Below are 14,760 nucleotides of genomic sequence, written 5' to 3'. Positions count from 1 at the left end.
CTTTTCAAGAACAACTTATCTCCTCCAGCTTGTCCGAGAACCACAGCAAGGGCACAGCTTCTCCTTACTGTTCTGTGATCTTGAGGTGTCTCCATTTTTCTTCTTATTCTCCTCACCCTCCTGCTGTTTTTTTCCAGTGCAAGATACTAAAACTACATGCTATCAATTAACCTAAACATGGCGGCCGCAGCTATCTAGTTATGGATTCTTTCTTAAATACTACAAAATACGTCATCACAGAGGTGTAACTATCCTGTGTAATTGGCCCAGGCCTGATGGTCAGCCTGTCCATCAACCTCAGAACCAATGATGGGTTGGCTCTGAAACACAGGAGGGGGGCAGGGCTCTCTTTGCTGGAGAAGAAGAAGAAGGAGACACCCCTAGGACTTCTCACAGCAGCCATCTTTGTGGTKTCTTGATCCCCATCYCCCACCACCAAAAATTGGACCAAGCAAAACCATGACAAGTGGTATTCTGACTAATGTTTGCATGATTAATGGCTTTGGCATCTCGGAGAAAAAGGGCATGGTTTGATTGTTACATTAGCAAAATACTTGGATCGTGTGCTTGGGACTGGAACACAGCCCTCACAAACCGAGACACATGTGTTTTCCCACATGTACGCCTCTTTTATATGAACAGAAACTTTCCTTTTTTTAAGATAATGTTTAGTTTCCTGTTCCATCAGATGTACGCCTCTTTTATATGAACAGAAACTTTCCTTTTTTTAAGATAATGTTTAGTTTCCTGTTCCATCAGCATCACTGCCATACCATAAAAAAAAAAAAAAAAAAAAAAGACATTATTTGCCATACACTCCAGTATGTAACAGCTCTTTGTTTTTGAGCTCTTTTTGAGTTTTGGCTATGTGATACTAGATTTTCTGGTTTTAATTAAAATATCCCTTTTCAACTGAAATCATTCTGCATAAGCATCCAGCAATACCTCTTACATCTTGCTGAGAGCAGATCTGGTGCAGTATCTCTTCTCCTGGTCTCTGGTGGTGCTGTCAGGTTCCATGTAGTGATTTGACTCTCCCTGCTTTTCTGGGGAAGCTGTGACATTATGGCATCATTTCTGTTTTCAGTGCAGGGATTTTTTTCAAAGTTATGTTTTTGGCACTCTGCCCCCTCAGATTTCTTAGACCTTGTTTTTATTTTTGCGAAGGCTGCAACTTCCTATAATAACAATACAACTTCCTATAACAAACATTTCATAAGAATTAYACCATAAACTACTGAGGACAAGCTTATTTTTCTGTGTGACAGAAATAGTTCAGTTCTGTACCCTTCACCAGACCAGAGGATTACACTTTCCTACCTCTGTTCATGCAGGTCAYTGTCCCATTCTCTCCAGTGCTTCTSTTTGCTTGGCATAGCACTGTTGGTGGGAACAATTTGTGTGTGGTCCTGTTAAAGGAAAGAAAGTAAAAATTATGAGGGAAATAGTTGCTATTGGAAGAAACAGTGCCATAAGCCAGTGTCAGTACATGCTCTGGTAGTTGCTGCAAGTTTCTCAAAAACACCTTCTTTTTAACTTCTGTCATAATCTGTAGGAATTCCCAGACCATCACTGATTACCTGCTCTTTCTGGACACCTGAGCTGTTTTTGGCTGTGGTAGATTCATTTCCTTCATAGCACTTTGTATGGGGCAGAGTTCTGGATTTCTGCTGCATTTCTACAATAAGACAAATTATGGGTTTGGGGCAATATGATGTGTATAGACAAGAGATCAGAATTACATCAGAATTCCCATCTCAGAAGTCATGGTGTTGCACTGCATGTGAATTTTCAGACAGATTTTGAAAGGAAAAAGAGAAGCCAGTAAAACACTTTCTGAGCTGAGAGCAGTATTGTACCCTGGCATTGTGCTGCTCTGTAACAAATAATGACCATGATGAGGGTGAAAGGTGGGATTAGCTGAGTCAGCACCCCAGACCTGCGCTGAGACTGTGTGGTGACTGAAAAGTCCAATAGTTAATGGAAAATGCAGACAAAATGAGCGAAGGCAGCTTCATTTTGAGGCTAGGTGAAGGAGTTTCCTCATCTTTTAACCACTGGTGCTTTTGAGTAGAGTCTGCAATAGCTTAAAAACAACTATTGTCATCTTTCAGAAACTTAACACCACAACACGTTTGTGACAAGGACAGAGGTTTGGAAGATGCACACTGCATGCKGTTGTGACAGTTTGAGAGATGATTACTATTGTGTTGTTTTCTTGTGCTCTCAGCTCTGAATATTTATAAATGTGGTTGTGGGTATTGCAGAGATGGGCTTCCAAATGTTGTAGAAAAATGATGTTCAATATTATGTTAATATTAAGGTTCAACTTTATGAAGCCTTTTGTGCATGAATCTTCCCACCCTCTCTCTGTCCATTTTCTGTTGGGAGAAGAGCTGMGGTGAGGACTGTCTGTTAGGGATATTTAACTGCATCTGTATGGAATCCAGGACCTGTCCCCTACATGCTGCTTTTTCCTCACTTGTTACGCTCATTGTGAATTCATTTGTCACCCCACACTGTGCTCATTCAGCCAGTTTGCTGTCAAAAGCAGCTCTTCAGACATGCTTTTGCACAGCTTACTCTGAGAGGAAGCCCTAGGCTTTGGTCACTCTGAAGGGCCCACCARCACCATTCAACACCAGATTTTTCATGTTTTGCTGTTATGTTGGAAATGAAAGAACGGGCAGACCTCAGTAAACCAGCAGCATGGTTTTAACCATGTTTTTAACATGTTTAAGATGTTTTTAACAGGAGTGTCTAGAAACGGGGAAGGAGGACAGCATGGGGAGGGGGGATGCTGAGCATGGTCCAAATGCTCTTGAGTGATCCCCTGGTAAAATTGTCAGGGGACAATGACATGTTTTTACAACCTGTTAAACTGTAATTGTTAACTTTTTATAATTTATTACCTTCATAGTAGAAGCATGTACTAGAGTATCATTCATGGGTTTCCCCAACAGGTGGGAGTGTTGTGAGTGTTTCAGCAATGCCTTAATCATCTGAAGTCTGTTGTGCAAAGAGGAAATAATGAGTTAAGGAATAACAAGCAGCAACGATCAGACCAAACCCAGGACTGCACATATTTTTTCAGCTCTGGCTAATAGCTCAACCGCTAATCTTTTGTTTATTTTGTTTATCTATCTTTTAGTGGGCTGAATTTTCCTAAGATAAAGACAGCACCTGATAGTTGATGTGCATCAAGAAAGAAGAAAGACTGCTTTAAAATTCTGTACCATATATAACTGAGGTGTTAGAGTTGTGCTGTTACATGGAAACACTGAGTACTGCTGAAAACAGTAATTCTGATAGTGGTCACAAGCTAAGCACTGTCTAGGTTATCTTGATAGATGTCTGGTTTATGGTAGAAGATAAAACAGTAGTAAAGTCTGGCTGCAGCTAGAGRTAGGCTATTGTACCTAATATTCTTAGTTATTGAACTCTATGACCAGTGGTGTTAAAATCACACAGCTATTAAAGATTGTTTTTTTACTCAACCCCAAAATAATTAAATTGCATAAGGGTTGGAATTTGGTTTTGCAGTGCTCACACCTCATGGACAGTGCATATTGCACTTTCTTTTGCAATAGTAGAAGTAATGCAGCTACAGATGGTGTTGCTTTACCTCTGTGTTAGGAAATAGCTTTAAAATAGCTTCTTGGTTTGCTGATTTGAAGGTTTGTAACTGTTTAAGGGCATAACTGAAAGCAGAAGAGCTTCGATAAAACAGGCATAATACAATTCTTTCTTTCAGYAAGAGAGCTGAAACTTTACTTTTTTCTCGTGGCGGTACCACTCTCTCCATCTTGCACCGCAATGTCCACGTACAGCTCTGTGCACAGGCAGTGTCTCATGTGGCAGCAGCAGAAGGCACAGACCACAGGTCAGCGCTGYACCCTTGGGCACCTGGGAGCTTGGCAGGAGGATTTCTGCATCCTCGGAGATGGACAGTGCTGGAAGAGGCAGCAGGTCCTGCTTTTGTGAGATCCCAGTGCTCTGAGAGCTCATCCACCAGTCTGAACTAATGCAGAAGGGCTAAAAAATAAAAATATTTTCTGTTTTAAGGGCATGTGCATCTTGAAACTCAGTGCAGTTATGATCTGCCTGCTTGAAAAAAGGTAGTGACACTGGAAGGACTGCAGGAAARGAGCAATGGAGCAAGCCAGGGGCACTCTTTCTATGCTGTCTTTGCCTGCTTATTCTATCAGTAACTTCTATAAAAAGATCTTTCAAGTACAATCTACAAGTTAATAAGGTACCACTTGCAGAAGCGGTAGCTATAGTTAATTTCCTAATAATATCTCAGTGTGGCTTCCAGACTGGAATTTAACAATTTTCATCTTACTTCTATGAGGAAAAAAACGTATGTATGTGGGGTTTTTTTTCTGAGAGAGTGTGTAAGCATTCTGTCACCCCTATGAGAGGRCAGCATATCTGGAAATTCCATACATGTGTGCAGATCAAACCTGATATCCTTTTTTTTCTGCTTGGAAGGTATTAGACTTAAATGTAACAAGCTTACATCTTCTTCTGTCTCAGAACAAGAGTTTGAGAAAAAGTCAAAACTCTTGAGAACAGGTGAAGTGCATTTATGGTGGAGCACACAATTTCCTATTAAATTTTGRAAATCATATATATGAAGAAGTAATGTATGTGAGTGATTTAGGATAGTATCCAATGTTCTCCTTATCCTGTATTATGTATCTATAATCCACATACATTGAAGAGTCTCAGAAGTTGAAAATCTGTTAACCCAAGCCTCTAGTATCAGAAATAGGTACAACAGCTTGTTGCAGTTACAAAAGAGAAATGACAAAAGGTTTTCTTTTATTTTCTGCTCTGGGAGTTCTGGCCTTCCCTCTGCGACATTGTCTGTCSAAATGTGTGGTGGGTTTTAAGCCCTTCATTGTAGGGAGTTAACTTTGTTTTCTGTAAGAGAATCTGCCCTATAAAATTCAGCTGTGTCTACAGATTCTATTTTTAGAGGTTCTGTCATTCTTTGTTTTGTCCTTTCTATTCCATATCACATGCTGTTTACAATTAAAGAGTGTTTTTTGAGCTTGGTTATTGCTATCTAGCAAAGCATTATCCCTTAGTTATGGTATCTTCCAGTTTATTCCATGAAAACAGCTGTTTGGAAAGCTTTGTTTGTAGCACTTCTGTGAAAGGCAGTAATTTGCTCAGCTAGAGTCTTCCATGGGACTGTGTAGTGCAACACTTTTATTTTCTCATAATAGAGCCACACAACGTTCTCCACCTTGCTAATTTGTGGGAAAGAAAAATTCAACAGCATGGCTATTGGTACAGCATAAAGAAACCATACCTGAAGTTATTTGTAATTTCAGGGTATTTGTACACCTTTTCCTTTTGAGTATGGTGGGAAACCAGACCTGTTCAGCTGCCATCTGTCATATGGCTTCAAATAACTCAGTCACTTACAGTTACCAAAAGACACACCATTGACTTGTGAAAAGGACTTGTGGCTATTGTCTGTACCAATGAATTGTRGTTGGCCATGGATCTCATTTTTTTATTCTTTAAAATGCAATCCATTGAATGTGAGTGACATTCTGGAAGAGTAGAAGTTACTCACCAGACAACTACAATTATGTTAACAAAATGTAGGGAAGTTTGTGGTTTTTTTTTTTTTTAAATCCCATGAATGTGTAATATGTGAAGTATGACATTACCATGTTCTTCTCTAGAACTGTTCTAGGGCTGCACAGGGTTTTTCTTGCAGTAGTAGATTCAGTCTTTCTTCCATGGTAGCTGCCTCCTTTTGAAAGCTTCTTGATCATACTTTTCTGGTAGTAGTGATGCTTCCTCCTTTTTATGAAACAAAACATTATAGTATTTTTTTACATTTTAGAATCTTCTTGGAAGTAATTTTAGCACCTTTTTTTTTGCTACTATGATACTTAACTATTTTTCTTTTGTATTTATAAAATATGTAATAGGATGTGCAACTTTTGCATCAAACAAGCAAACCCTGCAGTAAACAGAGCCATCTCAGAATGGATTGTGACACCAAACATAAGCAGTTTGAGCTGGGCTGGGGATGGGCTGGCACACAGTGATCCAACCCCTCACAATTCCCCTGTACTGCTGTAAGCCAGGGCCTGGCTCTAGTCTGTTCTTGCTGTGGCTCCCTGAGGGTTTAGCAGAAGTCAGGACAATTTACAGATGATGAATTAAAAGCCAAGCCAAACCAAAACTAGCGATATTTTTTTTTACAAAGTAAAACCAGAAGTTTCTTTGTTTTAGCAGAGAAGAGTGGAAAGGACGATACCCTCCAGCTTTTTAGCTTTTAGGCTTTTAACCGCTGAAGTATGGCAACCCATTTTTTTTTTGCGTGTTGCACACAGTTAGTTTCATTTTCCTCTGGGAATTCTGGCCTTCCCTACACAACAGTGTCTGTCCAAATGTGTGGTGAGCTTTAGGCCTTCATTGCAGAACATACTTTTCAGAGAAAAGAATAGAGAATCATAGAGAATCTGCCCTATGAAATTTAGTTGTRCCTATTAATTATATTTTTAGAATTTTTGTCATTCCTTTTGTATGTCTTTTCTATTCCATATGACATTCACAAATCAGAATTAAAGAGGGATTCTTTTATTTTTCCAGGCTTTTTTATTCACCATGCGATCCAGATCAGTCTGGATGCTTTGACAAATGTCACTTCCCTGCAGATGTGGTGTCATCCTTTTACCTGGGCTCTAGTGTTTTCCACAGACTCTGCCTAATTTTCACCTGCCTCATTCCATTACTTTCACTGTCTTTCTAAGTAAAATAATTAAAGTTGATTGCGTGCAGACTCTGAAAAAGGTGGTAATGCCCTCATTACTGAATGCCTATACAAGTCCCTGCTTAACCTGCTATCAGAAAATTASGTACCTACACAGTCTTTATCCAGGTTGGAATTTTTTTAGTCATGTATTTTTAAGAAGCCTAACAACCAAAATGAAAGAAAAAAATTTTCTTGAGTCTAAATTGAGACCGTGTATGCAGGAGTAACAGGACTGAGTGAGGTGATCTGATTTTGATTCTATGGGGAAGAAACAAATGAAAATCTCTGCATTTTGTTATCTATCCAGTGAGGTATAAAGTTTCTGAGAGATTTGAGAAAACTTAATTTGCAGAACTTGCTGACATTTAGTCACAAGTTTATATCTCTCTGTGTCTGTCTGTCGTCTAAAATAACAAARGGCATCCATCTAATATGTAAATCGGATCATGCAGGGATCTTGATACTGGCTTATATTCCTATCTCTCTACAACACTTCCTTTGATTAAAGGACCCCAGAGGCTATTRCAGTTCTTCTGCACTAATGCTGTGKTTTTTTCCTGTTCCTTGTCCATTCTGTGTGTTTGAGTGGTTTTAATCTCCTAAACAATAATTACCCCAAACTAGGACTTTTAATTTTCCTTTTTCAAAGTTTTTTTAAATACTTTTTTTTTTTTTTTTAACCTTGAAAATGTAGCTTCTTTAGCTACTCCAGTGTTTTAATTAGGGTAATATTGAGTTTCGTTCTCTGTGCTTTGAAGGATTTAGTTTCATACACCACAGGAGATGATACGGCCTGTAGAAGACAGCAAGTTTCTTGAGGGATATCTTTAAGGAACCCATGGAACTGTGTGTATTGCAAACCAAGAAATTGGCAGTGTCAGCGAGAGCCTTTACATAAAATGTAATCTGTCTTTCCTAGGTGTGGGAAGAGTACATGGCAAAGGACAGTCCTTATCATAAAATAACAGAAAATGGGATAAAAATGTTTACACTCTTAAGTATTATTTACCTCTGTCTGCAGAACAACTTTGCTGTAGGTAAAGAATTCGTACTGCCCTCCGTGACACTGTATCTGTTATTTACAAAACCATCCTACCTACATCTGGCCTTCCCAGCTTTGTGAGTGAATGTTAGAATTTTAGAATCTGAACAGTTTATTTTTCTTCCTCTGTGTCTCAGTGCAGAGCAGCTGACAGCTTTGGTTGTTTCCGACTTCACAGTGAAATACGCTTATTTCTCCTTGACTCCAGCAAGGCATTTGCTAACTGTTAATAGCTGTTAATAGTGACATTTCCAGGAGACCCTGACTGCCCTTCAGGCACACACTTTTAACCCTGTGGCAGAGAGCTGGGTGGGAATTGGAGCTGGCAGTGCCATCAGGCCTTCACTGGAGAGACCACACCTCTCCTTTTGTCGGAGCAGGCATGTTTCCTGCGAGGTTTTGCCCTGTTCACTGTGATAAAGTCTATTAAATGAGTAAGTAAGGAAATGTGGTTTAACTGGAGGCTGTGCTGTTGAGGGTAATTCCCCCTGATTCTGAACTGAAGGTGTGTAACACATTGCAGACTTGGAGGTGGCAGCAAGACCCCCGTCCCTCCTGTAAAACCATCATGTAGTAGCTAAAAATACTCTTTTCTAGGATGTGTGTAGGGTCACTGCAGCACAAAGAAATCAGATAGTTTTTCCTATCTGATTGGCAGTCTCAGGGTAGATGGCACCATTCACTGAGCATGAGTGAAGGAAAATTGTTWAGCTTAAACTACCTGAAAGAAATCTGCTACTTCTCGTCTTTAAGCACGCATTTAGTCATCCGGTATTAGTCAGTGTAATTACGGAGGCTACAGAAGTAATTCCAGATAGCAAATGGTGTTGAAATGTACAATTTAGGCTTGAAAATGGAACTATTTAAAACAGATCTTCCTGCAAGTTAAGAGCGATTGTCAGTCGCTGCAATCAGACGCGGCTCTGCTCTCAGGGCTTTTTTGGCCTCTCCTGCTTGCGTTCTCATACCACGTTGGCAAGCTGCAACAAGTGAAACTCCACCCTTCCTACAGACGGGGGAGAATAAGATTCATAAGCGGCAACAGCTGGCGAGTAAAASCGGGGTTTCTCTGAAGGTGCTGGTTTCTCAGACAGTCGCTGGTGCGCAGCTGAGAAAGGGGCGGGATCCTTTTCAAGTAGATTAGTTGTGATTTGCTGAATTCGTAGACTTTTCCCCTCAAAACCCCAGCCCTCCCTCTCTCTTTTTTTTTTTTTTTTTTTCTTTTTTTTTTTTTTTTTTTTTCTTTTTTTCAATTTTTTTTTGAGAGAGAGGGAGAAAGGGAGAGGGAACGAAAAGTTGACTTGCGGCTGCATCTCAGCGCGCACGTCAGCGTCGATCCGGTCCCCCGAGCCTTGCCTGACACCATGAGTTCGGAAGCCGATGAACTCAAGGAAGGTACGGATTTTAGTTGTTTTCTCTCCAGGGGAAATAGACACGCTACTTCTCTGAGCATGGAGGAGAGTTTCTGCTCTCTTCAGTTTTCCAAGGGGAGGGGAAAAGGCCTTTGCAAAACCATTSCAAGTCGTGCCGATTTTGCAGGATGTGAAGTGACCGAAATGTTGGCAGTCAGGGATGTCTGTCTGTCTCGGCAATGGTAATTTACTCACCCTTGGAGTACTGATAACTGGGAGAAACCGTGTTTCAAAACACTGCTACTCAAATGTCGAAAGAGGAAGATTTCTTTAATTTGGGAGCGCTGTATTTTTCAGCAGAAGAGGAAGTTGCATGGGGGAGAAGTGAAAGGTGGTTATTTCGGGAGTGAGACTGATGCTCCTTACTTCCCTGCCCGAATGCGAGTGAGTGTGCGAGTGTGAGTGTGAAAACAGAGGAGTGTGCCAAACTTACAGCGTGCTGCTGCTAGAGTGGAACGTGTGGAGGGGCTGGACGTGCTCCAACAAAAATGCTATTATTCCCTGGTGTTGATCGGGAGGGGGGCGTGAGAGGGGTTCAGACCGTGGGGAGCAAGCGGGGGAGGAGGAGAGCAATTTCCTGAAAGTGCCTGCGTACAAAAGAGCATTTATACAGATGAGGGAACAGGGCAGTGGTGGGGCTGTACACTGGATTTCTTAGAATAGAATTATGTTTCATGGTTACACAGAGTCCTTAGGGAGACTCAAACGTACAGAGATCCAGTATGGCTGAGAAAAACAGCTTAAAAAGCCCCAACAGAAAAGCAAGCAGTAATGCGACCTAAGCATTTTTTATTGGGTGAAAACAAGAACTTTTCGGAATGTTTCAGATGGTTTTCCCCTCGCAGTCTGTACAACTTCCTTCACTTGAAGARTAACATTACCAGGGACATCTGGGACATCTCTTTACTTGCTTAGAAGAATGTTTTGGTGATCTGCAAAAACTTGCWCTGATTCGAACTTAATGCTAATAATACTGTAGAACCTGGTTAGTAACGAAGCCCGATAGCCTCTGTTTTGATAAGAGTAATCTTTATATTTGACTTATTGTCAGATGAACAGCTGAACCAAAAGGCAGCTCTTCTTTTTTTTTTTTTTTCCCCCAAGAAGATTCTTTAGGAYGAATTTATTGAAAAGCAGAACTGTAAAATTAATTCTCTATAGAAACTTTGAAAAAGAGAATCTGTGAACATTCTCCCTCAGTTTTACAGGAGAAATCTGCTTGTGTAGTATAGCAGGAAAGAACATCTGGTTTCATACAGAAAGCTCCAGACAGTTTTACTAAGCTGGCTGTATTTGAAATGTAGATTTTATAGTTTAAAGACATGTCTTGCCTTCTTAGGTGGCTCTGATTCTTAAAAGCACCTTTAAGTGGGTTTGCCCTTCYGTGCATTTCTTCATAAACAATTTGAGGTGCCAGGATTTTCATGCTGAAAAAAGGCATTTGAAGCAGGTGTCTGAGACAGAAAAGAAAGGGTAGCTTTTTGATCAGTTATTTTTAGCTTGGGAAATATTTGGGATTTGCTGTCCTTTGTTCTTAATGTGTTAGACTGGAAAATGAAACAGTAACCATTGTGGGAAGATGAGGTACAGATGTCACTGAGAAGGTTTTTCAGTCTGTAAATGTATTCCTTATAATATATGTACATCTTTAAAAGAACAGTTTAGAAAAAGCATGAGAAAATGGGTGTTTAGTGTGTATGCAATAAAAAACCGGGATTAACAGATAAAAATGTAAAATAGCAGCTGTTACACTACTTTTCCTAGTCTGATTGGACATTTATGGAATAATAAAATACTGGAAAATACAGTCACATACCTGTGCATTTGAAATAATCCAGTGTGTGTGGCATAAAATAGTCAGTCTTTCAACTATCTAGCCCTGTTTCATGAAGAAACTGGTTTTTGTGTGAAGAAAATTGATGCTTCACAAATTCAAACTGAATGGGGCCTCAGGGTTTTGCTTCTGACGATAAATAATTTTTTAAGTGGTTTACCAAGGGGAGGTGGTTGATTTTTCCTTAGGTGTAGGAATGAATGTCACTCCAAAAGAGAAATTCTGATTTGCCCACAAATTATATGGTCCATCCAAGGAATTAGGAGGTAAAGGCCCATGACCTGTTATGGAGGGAGTAGAGGTACACTTGGACAGTTATAAAATAGTTCTTTTACCAGATTCTGTACATTTCAAGGCCAAAGCTCGTGATGAAGRGTAAAGTGGCTAATCTGCTACAAGTTAAAAAGTCAAAGGAGGAGAAAGCTAGACAAGAAAATGTTGGTTTAATGATGTTTGTAAGCATGGACAGATTTATTTATTTTCCTTATTTTCTGAGATGCTCAAGGGTCCMGGGCAGCTTCACTGGCCAGATGCTATTGAAGGGCTCTGTGAGGATCTCTGGAGCTGAGTTGCAGCTTCCAGGTGTGACTCTGAAACCAGAGGTGGAAAGATCAGCCTCAGTGAAAAKGAGAGTTGAGGGCACAGCAGTGTCACTGGACATTGTGCGTGCTCCACCAGTGATCTGATACTGAGGTGAACAACACTTTCAGCTGCTTTATACAAGTGAATTGCAGTCATTGGAGAACACTGGGATATCTATAAAAATAGATTTTGTGTGGATTATTTTTTAGAAATCTACGTGACAAGATCCAAGTAAGTTTTACTGCTTTAAAAATGAGCTGTACCCATTGTTTCAATGAAACCCAAAATCAAAATCAATTTTGAATGCTAGACTCATAAAGTAATTTAATCAAGGTAGAGCATTTGGCCTCAAGTAATTTTTTTTTTTTTAAGCAGCAACAGGTATTAGAAGGCAGTGCTAGAAGACAGTCATTACCCACTATATGTTATACTAATCGTTGGATATAGGATATGCAGCCATGTATATGGGCTTTTCATCTTCTGCCTGTGATGTGTCCATGGTCTGTATTAGAATGGTAACATGAAACAGTTTTTTCCTCCCAGTGCTGCCCAGCGAGTGCAGAACAATCTTTGTACTCCTCTGAATCCCACAATGCTGTGGGAAATGTCTGCATGTGTCTGTATGGCATCAATCTGTACTGCATTTACAGATTCCAGCGACTGTCATGATATGAATAGCCCTGTCACATTTTTGTGCTTTCCCTGCTTTTGTCCCGGATGAAACAGATTGTGTCTTAAAGTCCGTAAGAAGCCTATGGCATWTAACTGGCATAATTTCATTCTGGTGTTGATTGGTGGCGTGTCACCTATCATGGAAGGTACAAAATGGTTTCAGSCTTTGATTTGTTAGAATTCATTTTTGGGATCTGAAGGGAATGTTTTTAACACTGTCGTATTAGAACTGTGTCATGAGCACACCTGAAATGCCAGTACCGATTAAAATTATTGTTATGTGAATTTATTTATTCAATAGAAGGAAATAGTAAGTTATGTAAAGCTCCAGAGAACATAATTCTACAGGTTTTATGCAGTATACTAAAAAAATAACAGAAGTCTAGTACCTCAGAGGAAAAGTAAAGTAATAACAGATATCAGAGTGAATGTAATACATAGCCTGTAAAACAATGGATATTGTGTTAGAAACTTGGACGCAAGTGAGAGCCTGCATTGCACCTTTATCATGCTTAGTTTTGAATACCACATTTCAGGGGAGAGAGAGATCACTGCATTCCTGCTAGTGCTCGGAGATTTTTTTAGACATGATTAGCATTTTTTTAATCCAAATGAGATTACTGAGGAATGAGCTCACCTGTTTTGTTCCTTTTAGAGCTCAGAACACCACAGGGGTTATAAAATCACAGAGCACTCACTGTTTTGAGAAGTTAGTACTCCCTCCTGTAAGTAGTCATGGATTTGTTTTGACATTTTGCAGTCACTTCTCTTGTGTGAACATTTTCTAAAGTAGAGTCGTGTTCATTTAGCCAGCAAATACCTGCTCTTGTGCTCCTTCAGGCCGCTTACTCCATCTACAATATTGGTGGGACTGTAATGTGTCATTCTCCATCCCACTAACTTCAAAACTAGAATTTGTTAGAACCTTCTCTTTATGACAGTGAGGGGGGAAATCCTCACTATAGAAGTAGAGCACAGAATTAGTACTTAACGCTATGGATTTGGCTCACCTTCTGCTCTCACCCCAAATACTAAAAAATGTGGGCYTCTTTTCTTTCACCTGCTCTTTGCCTACCCTCCCTTGTCAAAACAATAATCTTCATAAAACATGAAGGCTAGTGAACAGTTCAGTTCAAGAGCAGGAAGAATCWTCTCGCCCCAGTGGATGTGTTAGAGATCTCAATTACTCAATTTGAAGGCTTTTTTAAAATTTCACAGGTAACTTGCTTGCTGATGATGAAGAGAATGAAAAGATTGCTGTGGTTATACATATTACGTACAAGTTTTGTAAATCACAGCTGTGCTTGACAATTTGGCATTTTRTGCAATCACTTCTATATGAATATATGCCTTGAATTCAGGGATTGAATTAGAATTCAAGATTAATAGGACAGGGTGATGGGGAAAAAAGTATCCCTGCAGTACAGGAAAAAAAGGAAAAAAAAAACAAGTTTGTCAGAGGTTAGAAAGAATTATTACTAACCAGATGCTGTAATGCCATATCACATATGCATGAGGAAAGCATTGCCAGAGGTACAGTTAGCAGGGCCAAAGGAAAACCAATAAACTAAAACCTTAATGAAGAAGAAATGATGGGAAATTTGGAGGAGTAAGAGTACAGTACACAGGCAAGCTGGAACTGCTTGAGTTATTTCTTTTTAATGTAGTTGGGGAAATAATACATTTAATRAAAAAAGGTGCAGGAAATAAGAGGGTCTCTGGGCAGGACTACAACTGCCGTGGTTTGTAGCACAGCTGCTGCACCTTCATTGAGGTGTGGCCCTTGAATCTATCAATAAGTGTCCTGATTCAGGCTGTTAAGCCATAAGACTCTCTGAGAAGCTCTGCACCTTTCCCCTTCCAGTTGAAAGAATGGTTGTTTTTATTTTCCTGGTCACATCAGGGTCATCTTTAAGATAACCTGTTTGTGAACAGATCAGATGGCCACTCTGCTTTTCCTACAGGCTCAGAATTTAATTAGTTGAGCTAGTGTTTTTTTTGTTGTATAACACATTTGGAGGTCCATATGCATGGATTAACTATGCATTAGTAGTTGTTTTCTGCAGGACACTTTGTACCTCATGTATTTATTAATCTGTGCAGCTGGATCAGATGAGGAAGCTAGGTGGTAATTTGAGCATAGGCCATGGGATAAACATGGGCTGTAGCTGATAGATTACTTCAGAGAATCACTGAAACCTAACAGGTTAATCATTTAGCTGCAATTGTTGGGTTGAATGGTAGATTGCTTTGAGAAAATTCCATTAATATAATTATACTTATGCAATCAAATCTTTTAATCCAAAATGAATTGCAAGGTTCACATGCTTAGTTTCAAATAAGATACAGTCCCTTGAGCTATCTGGTTGATAGAGAGAATCATAGATTAACTGAGGCTCTAGGGAGTTTCTGGAGGTCACTGGGCACAGCC

The 14,760-nt window shown here is 39.8% G+C and overlaps 1 protein-coding gene across 2 annotated transcripts in view; it reads left to right on the top strand.

Moving 5' to 3' along the window:
* TNFAIP8 (TNF alpha induced protein 8) overlaps positions 1 to 14,760 on the top strand; it is a 58,409-nt gene that overhangs the window by 29,048 nt on the left and 14,601 nt on the right. The window contains exon 1 of one of the 2 annotated variants that reach the window (XM_057372183.1): positions 9,067 to 9,224. The exons of the other annotated variant lie outside the window; for it this stretch is intronic. Within the exon in view, the coding sequence (XP_057228166.1) occupies positions 9,194 to 9,224 (31 nt within the window). The 5' untranslated portion in view covers positions 9,067 to 9,193. Of the gene's footprint in view, positions 1 to 9,066; positions 9,225 to 14,760 lie in introns of those variants that run through there. 2 annotated transcript variants of the gene reach the window in all.

The sequence above is a fragment of the Malurus melanocephalus genome, unplaced genomic scaffold, assembly GCF_030028575.1.
Source record: "Malurus melanocephalus ecotype Western Australia unplaced genomic scaffold, MMel_1.1 scaffold_7, whole genome shotgun sequence".
Classification (NCBI taxonomy): domain Eukaryota; kingdom Metazoa; phylum Chordata; class Aves; order Passeriformes; family Maluridae; genus Malurus; species Malurus melanocephalus.
This window is presented reverse-complemented; position numbering and strand designations above follow the sequence as displayed.